Here is an 11,851-nt window from a genome sequence, read left to right as displayed (position 1 = left end):
ATTGGCATTGCTGCACAAGGCGGGCGGCTCGAGGAGCGGTGCTCAGGGCCACGGGGAGCCCCTCACCCGGCCCGCCGCGGCCCGTTCTGAGGGCGGGCACTGCCTCAGGTGTGAGCGCTCAGGGTGACCCGAGCGCAGATCCCCTCACAGACCCCTCCGAGGGCGCGAAATGGCCCCTGCGCGCGCCCGCCCCTCGCCCCCGGCCCCGCCGCGCACGCGCGAGGGTGGGCGGCCGGCCGAGGGGTTGGGGGGGGTCCCTTAAAGGGCCCGGCTGCGGCTCCCGCGTACTGCCCGGCGCTGCGGGACCCGCTCCCGCACCTCCCGCACCTCCCGGCGCCCCGCCCAGGTGGCGGCGCTGCGGGCACGGCCCGGCACAGCCCCGCACCCGCCCCAGCACCTGCGGCGGCGCCGCTCCGCGCCCGTAACCCGGAAGCGCTGCGGCGGCGCGGAGGGGGAGCCGGGACATGGCCGCTGCCCGCTCCTGCCTGCGCGCCGCAGCCGGCATGGCCCTGCCCGCGGCCGCGCGCGGCTGAGCTTCGACCTTGCCTTCCCCTTCCCCTTGGACCCTCCTCATCCTGCTCCTCGTGCTGCTCTTCCTTCTCATTCTCCTCCTCCCGGGGACGCTGCCGGGGCCGGGCCGGGGGTGGTGGCGCTGCGGGGGCCCCTCGCTGCCTTGCGGGGCGTCCCGGGGGCCGGGGCGGAGCGGGTGGAGCCGCGCGTGGTGCGGTGTGTGCGGGAAGGTGCTCCCCTGGATCCTGCATGTTCCCTGCGGGGGGCCGGCTCCGGTGCTGGAGCGCCGCACTGAGCCGTGGGATCGGGGAATTCATTTTGTAAATGTGTACGTGTGGCTCACGTGCTGTGAGGGGGGTTTAGGGTCGTGTTTTAGAGAGTTGAATTTGCTGTAGCGTTAGTTGTGGGGAGGGGGGGGTTGCGGGCTGGCTGTAGCCCATCTGTATTTCGTGGGGTTGTGTTTTTGGTTTGTATAAGCAGTTTCCAGGCTTTGAAGAGCTGCACTGCTGTTGCTGAGCTGTAGTTCCTCCAAGGTTGCCATTGTTTGCGTTCTGGGAGGGCAGCCGGTGGCCTCGCAGGAAGGCGGCAGGTCGCGTCGGAGGAGGGCTCTGGGTCGGTTCCGTGTGACTTCTTTCCAGGAGAGGTTTAGCTTTTCTCCGGCGTCTCTGATGCCAGAACAAGGCCCCAGAATGAACGGTTTCTCTCTGGGCGAGCTGTGCTGGCTGTTCTGCTGCCCGCCCTGCCCCAGCCGCATCGCTGCCAAGCTGGCCTTCCTGCCCCCGGAGCCCACCTACACCGTGCTGCAGCCCGAGCAGCAGCAGGAGCCCGGGGCGGCGGCCGGGGCGGGCACCCCCACGGGATCGGGCACCTGCAGCCTGCACCTGAGCGAGCGGGCCGACTGGCAGTATTCCCAGCGGGAACTGGATGCCGTGGAAGTGTTCTTCTCCCGCACGGCCCGAGATAACAGGCTGGGCTGCATGTTCGTTCGCTGTGCCCCCACTGGCCGGTACACGCTGCTCTTCTCGCACGGTAATGCTGTGGACCTGGGCCAGATGTGCAGCTTCTACATTGGCCTTGGCTCCCGCATCAACTGCAACGTCTTCTCCTATGACTACTCCGGCTATGGGGTGAGCACCGGCAAGCCCTCTGAGAAAAACCTGTATGCAGACATTGATGCAGCCTGGCAGGCCCTCAGGACAAGGTAAATGGATATTGGGAACAAAGTATTTCTGTATCTCCCTTTAATCCTAGTAAGTCTGCACGGTTAACCTTGCTGAGAGGAAGGGAAGGGTTTGTAGACGGTTTCAGTTACTTTGGTGGCCTCACCAGATGTTCCGTGAACAGCTACAGTGTGATTTACTGGATGGCTTCATTTGCTAAAATGATGGGCAAACCTTCATCCTTTGGCTTTCTCTAGATTTAGAGGATTATTCAGATGTAATTTATGTTAGCCATTGCTTCACCATTGAAAATCTCCATCTTGAGTAGGATATGTTGCACTGGTTACAGTTTGAGCTTGCAGACTGCAAAAAACTGGTTGTTTGAGACCTGCCCGCCGCTGTCTACACTTAGAGGTAACCCAGGTAAGCCAAAGCTCTGACTGAATTTGGCAGTAGCCTTGGCTGGGGCCTACCAGGAAACTGCTGGTGTTGTGTGACACGTTTGGGGTTTCATGCAAGCTCGTGCAACATAGGCGCCTTTCTCTTTGGGCCTCCAAACAACTGTTACCCAATGGATATGGTAGCGGACTGGAACGAAAAAGCGTTGACATCTGGAAGTAGAGCTGGGGACTCTGCCAGGAGATGCCAAAGTATGTGGCATCCAAAGGGATGGAGCAAGTGAGAAGGCTTGGCAAGAAGCAGCGTGGTGAATGGAAGCAGTGAGCCCTTGGCCTCTAGAAAATCCTGAGCAGAGCTGCTGTCTCTGGCTCCGGCTCCTTGCTACAACTGATGGCCGTCCCTGGGCCTCTCACTATTGTCCACAGAAACCATGAGCTCCTTTTGCTGTTGCATAAGAGGTTCTTAAAGTATGACCTCGCACAACATGTCCTGAAAGAGAGAGCTTTAAAAAGCTTAAATTGTAGTAAGCCGAGAAGAAAAAAGTGGTGAACATTTTCAGTTCTTGGCTCTGGCGTTGTGTAGATGAACTGGGCTTGCGTGAAATGCGTATTTAATGTCTATCTTGGGGATACATGCCAGCTTCAGAAATAGTGACAGGAGTTGTTACTAATTTAGATAATTGGCTTTGCAAGAATCCAGGGATTGGTTAGTCGTGGAGTCCAAATGCCTTTTGACATTGCTCTGCCTAAGTCAAGCGAAGAGCAGGGGGAGAAAGGTGTAGGGAGAAGTCATCCTTTCATAGCATGTGTTCTGTCTGTTTGGTGACAAGACTAGATTCTGGGCTCGTTTTCCAGGACTTTAAAAAATATTTGTGTCCTTGAATTCAAATAATGTGGTCTTATGTAAAGAAGTAATTTTGATATGCCGTATGCGTAATAAATTATTAAGTGCCACTATGACACTTATGGGTGATGTAAATAAGATTCAAGGGAGAAAAAGTGGTAAATCTAAGCCAAGTCTAGTTAATGTTTGTCCTTCAGTTTTCTGTGTTTTCTCTCTGTTTCACTTGATACTTAGTTGATGATATTGTTTTATTTAAACCTTCTCAAGCTCTGAAAAAGCACTTTCACATCTGCCTGGAGGTGCTTCTTCTGCTGACAGGCATTTAGTACGTGGTTAAGTTCTACGTAGGTCCAGAAACAAGGGGTTCCTTCACTTAAGTCTTTTAAGAAACCTGACCCAGTAGGTGATGCCAACACATGCCCAACTTGCTCTGAGATGATCGGGCTTCTTCAATAGAAGTGTGTCTGGACAGGTTTATAGGTTTCCATTAGTGTCCTTTCCTGTGGTTTATACAAGATCTAGGCTCTCCTTTCCACCTTAAATTGAGGGGTTAAAATTTCCCAACTCTTACTTTGCCATGTTTATTAATCCAACCTTTTGGTGTACCTTGAGAGTATACTTGAGCAGTTATCATTGGTTAGGTTTTTAGGAGCCAAAAACCATTGGAATTGGATGCCCAGGGAAGTGGTGGCATCACGACCCTTGGAATAGTTCAAAAGGCCATGTGAGTGTGGCACTTGGGCTATGGTTTAATGGTGAACACGGTGGTGCTGGCTTAATGGCTGGACTCGATGCTCTTTTGAAGTCTTTTCCAAAGTTAACGATTTTGTGATTCTATGATTGCAGTATTTTAGGTGTTCAGTAAAGAAGTTGCTCGCTGCAAAATGTAATTTCAGTAGAAAGTTAATCAATTCTATTAACAGATGACCGTTGTGTTTGTAACAGGTATGAGCTGAAACCTTAGTCTTTCTGCTGATGAATTCTCCAGATAGCAGTGTGAACTTCACAAGGCTGATCATTTCCTAGTCCTCAATCCAAGTGGCTCACAATTAAGTGAAATATTCTGCAGTAGACATACAAGTATGCCTCTTGAGGTAAAATGTCATGTTACAGCATTCCTGCTGCAGCAGTTCCTTGGTAGCTCCAGGAGATTGTGTATGCTTTCATTCTTAATGCAAATTCCTGGCGTTTGGCCTCCAGTCATATGGTAGTGAACTGTAATGCAAAGTTAAAAGTGAAGTCTTAAAATAGAGGTTCACTGTGCCATCAAAAGCATTTAGTCATCTGTGCTAAGTTCCGTGGGAAGCTGTTGCTCTTCTGAATCCACCAGACATTCCACCTGGCAGCAGAAAGGAATCATTAAATTGTTGGAAGTCTGAGATTCCTTCTTTTTTCCTTTTAAATCGTGCCTCTGAAGTACCACTGGTACTTAGCAGTCATTAATTTGTCGGTGTGTTTTGAGAAGAAGGTGGGAATTAACCTGTGCTTGGAGGAAGCTGTCAAATTTTAGAAATGATGGTGAGCTGGCAGGGGTTGCCATCATGGCTGCAGATTTTTGTATTTTTTCAAGGTCGTGAAACAAGGATCTTGCTATCACATACACATTTAGGAATCAAACCTTACATAACAAATGATTATAAAACTGTCTGAGAACAGTGGATGAGAAAAGAAAATCATCAAATTCCTTTGTTCTGTTTCAGTTATCAGCCTGTCTTTGTAAGATCAGTCTCAACTATTCTCCATTCTCTTAGTCTTTGTAAAGGAAACTTATTTCCCTTAATTTAAAGGAATTTAGTATTTCTCCTCATGAATAAAGTATACTCTTAAGTGATAATTTTACTAATTACCGATTTTCAATACTGTCTTTCAGCCCAGTAAAGATGTTGACGTATAATTTTATTCCCATAAAATGAATTTTTATAGATTTTTCTTCAGAGGTTGTAATTGTAGCAATAGAGGTTGTTCTTGTTCTAATATCAAGTATTGATCAGTAGTTAATTTGGGCTTTTACATATATTTATTTCCACTTGATTAACGAATTTCCATCTGGCATCTCGATGTTTATCAAAAAGAATTTTCTATCTTATTGCTACAGATCATATTTATTGTGTTTTATTTTAGTCAGGTTGGTCTGGTTTTGTTCTGTTTGTTTCAAATTCAGAACCAGATTGAAGAGATGGTTTATCAGACTGTCTTTTCTCATTGTCCATGTGGTTTTAAGTTGCTGCTTTTTGTTCAGATGTGTCTCTTATCCTAATATCTGATTGTCTTAATGCAACATCTGTGCAAAATGACTTGATTGTCCTCCTCTTCCCCCCCTTTCCTGAATTCCACATGGGAAGGTTGAACTTTCTAACACTTTTACATTAAGACAATGTACAGTACTTAAAAACAGGATGCACATGCAGGGCTTGGGTTCAGTGCTCAAGCACAAAACCATGGCTGCTTTGTCGATCACATGCTATTTATATTAAAATCAATTTGTATGTTCCCAAAAAAATTTGGAGAAGGTTGGTGAAATGTTTTAAAATCCCAGTCAAAAGAAAGAAGGCACTGCTGCCCCACTCCGTCTGCTTCTGTAGAAAAGTATCAAGGAGCTGTTAGTCCATCTTCTGCATCCGTAAAGGAGATGAAGAAAATGTAATTGATAAATAGCTTAGAAGATGTGTTCTTGTTGCATTTAACAAAATACAGCTTAATTTGTTTTTATTACTTGTGGTGCTGATTATCGGGAGATTATTGCTGTTTCCTTTGTAGGGGCTGGTGGAGAAGTCTTACATTGAATAAAATCAGGAAACAGCCCTAATTGGATTAGACCAGAGTGATAACTAATCTTCTGAGAGTGTGTCAGTTTAGTTTGTCTCCATTCTGATGTGATGAGGTGGTTACAGCTTTCCAGGTGAATAACAGCTTCAGGGTTTTTTACCTTGCCTAATCAAAATAGTCAATTTCTACATCAATGTTCTTTGCAACAGAATCTTCTTTCACCAACACTGTATTTCTGTGCCAAATTCTTTAGATTGCATACTTAAAGGTTTTTATTGAAAGTTACCAATTAAACTCCTGACATGACCAAAGGCAATGCTTGGCAGAGTCACAATTAATAGTCCTGGAGTAATAGGGTTTCCTTTCTTCATGGAGCATCACCTGGTAGATGTTTTCAGTCATACCAGCTTTTCAATAATGTTGTTACAGTGTCTCCAAAGGATTGTTTAAAGGTACTGCCCTCTAAAACTTAACTTATTCTACCTGCCATGGTCAATGCTTTGAGAAAGGCTACATATAACTTTGAGCAAAAATAGAAGCATACACAATCCTCTTCTGTTGTTGTCTATGCAATGAGCAGAGATTAATTCAGATTATGAGCGTCCCTGGGACAAATACCAACAACTGTGCAAAACAGGTGCTCTGATGTTCAAAGTTATTCTAAGTGTTTACTGAGCTTTGGTGTTGTATTACGTCTTTTAGACACTGAAGTAAAAGTAGTTTTGTTAAATATTTCCCTGTTTCTGTCAGGACTGCAAGATCAAAGCTTGTTAAAAAGGAAAAAAAAAAAAAAAGGAAAATTTTCACTGTCAAGAATGTTTTGCAACTGGTGTTATTTGGGAAGAAAAATAAGCTGCCGAAGAGCCTTTGGCCAACAGTACTTGCTCTCCTGAGTGTAGATAGTCCTGAAATTCAACTGCCTGAACTGGAGATGTTGGTTTACCCTGATGTACAAAGGTTGTAGGACTTGGTTCTCAACATCATCAGAGCATTGAACATAAAAGATTTCTAGAGAAACATGTTGTTAAATCCTCCATGCTGAAGTAACTGCTTTTTAGCACTAAATTACATGAAGTGCATGAGAAAGGCAAGCTTTTTCTCCTTCTCTGGATAGAGAAGTGTCACCTTTTGAGGCTGAGCTGATGGTTGTCTGCCATGGCTGTTTGACCTGTGCACGTTGTTGGTAGCTCTTAGATAGCTGTGGGAATGGGTAGGTGGAAACCATTTCAAGGTGTGCAAGTGGTTATCTGCCAGCAGCTGGCTTTGTGGGAAAAGCTGACTTAGTGATTGGATATTTCTGTTTCAATACTGAATGAAGAAAACAGGTCTTTTTTAGTTTTCTGGGGTTTTTTGTTCCTGTGATGTTTCCTCATGTGGAGATAGACTCGTACAAGGGCAGTGCCATGTATTGGTTGTTTGGAGCCTGACTGCTGGAACAAAGGTCTGAATTTCCTATTTCCTTTTAATATGATGTGCCTGGTGGAGAGGCCAATGTAATGATACTAACTTTCCATCCCTGCCCCAAACGCACTTTTAAGTTCCACAGTTGTATTCTCTGTTGGCTTTAAGGTCAATAGTCTCAAAATTATGCAGCAGTAGTAAAGAAAATGAGCAAATAACATAGGGGTTTGTTTTTTTCCCCAAGCTGATAATAAATTTAATGAATAACTAAGAATCCATTCTGCCCTCCTTCACAAATGTAAATCAATTGCAAGGCTGCGTTGGAAGCAGTTGAAATGAGTCATAAAATAAGGGGCAGATGTGTTGTGCCTAACATGCATGTGCACATTCAGGCTCGCTTTTGCCAAGTAGCCCCTAAGAAGATCAGAAATCTTTTCCTGTGGATTAGGAGATAGCTTCAGTTGCCACTGAACTTAAATTCAAGGAATTGAAGCTGCTTACCTGTGTACAAGATGAGGAGTTCCTTGTGCGTCCTTGAATCTACGAAAGAAATCTTTTTATAATTTTTAAATGCTGGTGGCTCTTAGGTGTCTGAAATGAAGTGTTTAAGAATAGGTTTTTTGTCTGACTCTTAAAGCTTGGGTTTGTGTGGCTTAAAATACAAACTCAAACCAACTGATAGGCAAACCTCCTGTATCTCCTGTGTCAGTTGGTGGTGGATAATTGAGATTGCTGCCGACGAGCACTGGTGAACTGAACAAGCAGTTGCAGTGACCCATTTGCTACTGCTTCATCTTGACTGCCCTGCTTTCCAGTTTTTAGATGAATGACTTACACTGGTCTTGCGTGCTCAGCCTGACATCTGATGATGAAGCTCAATTTCATTCCTGACTAAAACTGAGTGTTTGTTGGCAATGGGTTTTTTTCAGTGTGTCAGGTTTTGGGAGCAGTGGGAAATGTGGGATTGTAAACCCAGGAAACGCCGTATGAACACAGGGGAATAAAGATGCTTTTAACAGAAGGCTAAGAATGTAGAATGGGATGGATGAATAGTGCACAGTGTCAGCTTAAGGACAGAGGAACATCTTTGCATTCTTTATTCCAAGGGCTAATTTGAGAAAAATGGGTTACTGTTGTTTGCACATTAAGCTCTGCTGCCTGCAAACAATCACAGAAAGGTGCAAGCATGGGTCAGTTGTGTAATGACAGAGTTATACTGGCATTATCTGTATCCATATCATTATATTTTTTAACCACTGTGTTAGCTTTACAGAACAAAGGTTCTCCTGTTAAAATGAAACATTGTGGTTGGATTTGCTGACTATGAGACCAAATAATACAAAGGCACAAAATTGGGCTAAACAGCAGGATCTGGCTCAATGCCCACCTGCCTTCCCACCCTTGGTTTCATGTCTCCTGATAAGCACATGCATGTCTTTGGGAAAATCCCTATAATCATGAAATAAATCTGTAGCCTCTCAACTTTCAAAAAGGGGAATTCCATGTGGGTTAGCAAATGAAGAATGATGTTGATGTGGAAGATGAGGTTTTCAGTTAGTACGCTTGCCTCAAAGTCTAGAGGGAAAAAATTTAAATGAGAGGTAATCTCAAAGTATTGCCTCTAGTTTTTATTTTGTATTGCAAATCTTTTAGAAAAACTTCACATATGCTTTCCTGACAGTAGCATTATTTATTGGTACAGTCTCTTGAAGTTCTTTCTAGGTGTACCTTTCAAGATGAAAATTCTGTTTTCAGCTGCTGATTTGGAATTGATTGTTGGATTAGACAGTTTGGGCTATGCTTTTAGGAAGATCAGTGCCTTTTTAAAAAATCCTGCTTACATGTAGAAATGTTACTTTAAGAACTTTGACTCATGGCAGCCTTATTTATCAGCCAAGGCATGCTGCTAAATGAACTGCATAGCTCAGTGTCTGGCAAGTAACCCTTCTCAAGGCATGCAGTGCCAGCTAGAAGCTTTAAGATACTCTTTTTTATGATTTTTTTTTTTTTTACAGAACACTGCCACATTTCTTAAGATCCCAGTATGTTAGACCAGTTAATTTTAACTTAGTGCTATGGTATGGCCATTTCTTTCTGTGTGCAGCAGAGCAACTGTGGAGTAATGGATAATGTGAGCCAACAAGTCTGAAAGTTCTGAGAACAACTTCAAAATATTTCTCAGGAAAGCACCCTTTAAATAGTATGACGTGAAATGTTTCCCCTTTAATAAGGTTGTTTATAATGGGTTTTGTTCAGATTATAGAATCTTCCTAAGTGTTCCTCCTAACTTTTAGTTAGCTTTGCTATGAATGTCCTTACAGAACTGGAAAAATGGTGTTCAGCATCAGCAAAGAAGCAAAACCAGCTGGGTATTTTTCCAGTGTGCAGATAAACTGAGATAAGGTTCAGATTATTTTAGCATTATCCCATGAATCTTAATAGTTCTTTAAAATAAATTAAACAAGACACTTCGTCTTAACTATTACACTATACAATAAATTGCAAGCCTTAATAATATGCAAAATAAAAAAGATGACAATAATAATACGAAGTAATAAGTAGTAATACAAAGTGAACTTCTGTTGAGCACTTTGCAACCAAAGTGGTGTATGGAACCATCTATACTTTAAAGGAAAGTTTGAGAAGTTAATTTGCTGCCATGAGCATTGGACCAATTTGTGCAGAACTTAATCATTGTCCCAGTTCTGTACAGTCTTCCCCAGCATCTAATGAATTTATTTAAGGAGGATTTTGGCTGTAGGACAGCCTAGGGAAAGTGGGATATTTCAAGAAAATGGTCTTGGTTTTGGAGCATGTTCTCCAGGGCAAATTTACAAAAGTCTTCTCCAGCATGCTATTTGTTGTTTAGAACTTCATTTCTCACAAAGGCGTTCATACGTTTAAGTGTCATTTTGGGTTATTTTTGAAAGAAGTAGCTAATTTTGTATAATATTTACTTTGGAGGTGTTCCCTGGACAATTCTTACCTTGAGGCAGCTACTCAAGAGTCAGTCAGTTTCTTCCTTCCCCTAAGACTCACGTGTACCTCAACTTGCATATTTAAGTTGTATCACACATTTTGTTTGTAGTATTTTTTGTTGTAGTACCCTACTGGAAAAAGCTTGTCTTTTTCTGGTAAAGCATGAGCTTTAATGTGTGTTAAGGTACAGAAAAAGTTACTGGTTCAGTCTGGATATGAGCATCTCATCAAGTTTAACAAACTGTAAAAGTACCAGAGTTGTGGGAAGAGGCGGGGTAATGTTTCAGCTGCAGTTTTGCTATTTTTATGCATAGGGGTGTATGAACGTGTAACCTTTGCTCACACTGGTTAATAAATACACTGGGAGTTACCATGTGTTGCAGGCAGCACTTTCTGATGCAAGAAGCAGCTCCCTTTCAGGAGTCAGTACAGTAGTTTAAGATATTAAGTGGGGTTTCAACCTTAAGCTTGTCCAGTGTGCCTAAAAGGCTTTGGCTTGCTGTATCTTTGCCAGCTTCCAGCCTTCTGTTTCTCTGATAGCAAAACCCTTTGCCCTCTCCCCTGAACTCTTGCTAATTATTCATGTAATGTGATGTTCACTTCTAAAGCCTGCTGTGCGTAAGTCCAGTACAATTAGTTCTTTATTCTCTCTTTGAAATTTGTACTAAAAATCAATATGATGATGCAGAAATGACTATCTGTAAAGGAATACAGGCACAAAGTTGGCTTTTAGAAAAAAGAAATTGTTCTGATTTGTATTTGCATTAATAAAAAATGAAGATGACGGAACGTACTTGAATATAATTTGGATCTGAATTTTTGATAGATCTTGAAAGATAATAGTGTCATAAATCCTAAATGTTCATAGAGTTTTATAGAGAGCGAGTGGGTTGTAAAGTCTCCTTGATTTGTTGAGTTCTTTTCTATCCTGAGATTAAGGAATCTGGTGCCAAATATCCCACCTTCCAAACTGGATGTCCTTCTGTCAAAGCTCATCTTAGATCTGTAGATCATTTTGTGTAGAGCATTGAACAGATACTATTGACACAAATAGAATCTGGCACCTTCACATTATTTCAGGAAATTACTCTTTCCATCCAAAAATCCTCTTAAATATTCATAATAAAGAACACAAAACCTAAGGATCTTAGATATTTCTTACCTGGATGTAGTTCTGAATTTGTTGCATTTCAGCAGCAGGAGAAATTGCACTAAAGTTTATTATTCTCTTTGGTTGACTTTCATGGCAATTTTCAATTTTTTAGTACATTAATTTGCGTGTTAATTTGAAATAAAGCTAGCAGTGTTAGCTTAAACTTAGCTCATTTAATTACTGAAATTTTGAGGGGGAGAGGAGGATTTAGCAGGCATCGTTTGTTGTCTGTTACTCTGTTTTTCATCCTTCCACTATTCCCAGTTTTTCTGGGCCAAGTGAACTATGTTCTTTCATGTTGTTCCCTGTAGAACTGACCAGACTTCTCCTTAAATATTTTTTTAAATTCTCATTCAGTATTTCTATTTTGCCTCTCTCTTGGAAGCTCTATGGTATTAGCACAAAGGGAAACACTATATCCATTTGTAAAATACAGCTGTGCATAAATAGGAAAAATGTGTGTTGGGGGAGGAAAGAGTAGAAGCTAATAAGTGAAAGTGGCCATGTTGTGGAATGGTGAACTGCAGAAAACCTACATGACATTAATACACTTCTGTGCTGTTATCTGTTATTTCAAAAACAGAAACGCCAGCAGTACAAGACTTCCTTATGCTGTGCTGGTTTATTGGGAGGCAGTTAA

General features: G+C 42.9%; 1 protein-coding gene across 1 annotated transcript in view; it reads left to right on the top strand.

The window, feature by feature from the left end:
* The first annotated feature begins 430 nt into the window (after positions 1-430).
* Positions 431-11,851, top strand: part of ABHD17C (abhydrolase domain containing 17C, depalmitoylase) — a 28,338-nt gene continuing 16,917 nt past the window's right edge. The window contains exon 1 of the mRNA XM_010391274.4: positions 431-1,711. Coding sequence (XP_010389576.2) covers positions 1,179-1,711 — 533 coding nt within the window. The 5' untranslated portion in view covers positions 431-1,178. The remainder of the gene's footprint in view (positions 1,712-11,851) is intronic.

Source organism: Corvus cornix, chromosome 10 (assembly GCF_000738735.6).
Source record: "Corvus cornix cornix isolate S_Up_H32 chromosome 10, ASM73873v5, whole genome shotgun sequence".
In the NCBI taxonomy this organism is placed as follows: domain Eukaryota; kingdom Metazoa; phylum Chordata; class Aves; order Passeriformes; family Corvidae; genus Corvus; species Corvus cornix.
This window is presented reverse-complemented; position numbering and strand designations above follow the sequence as displayed.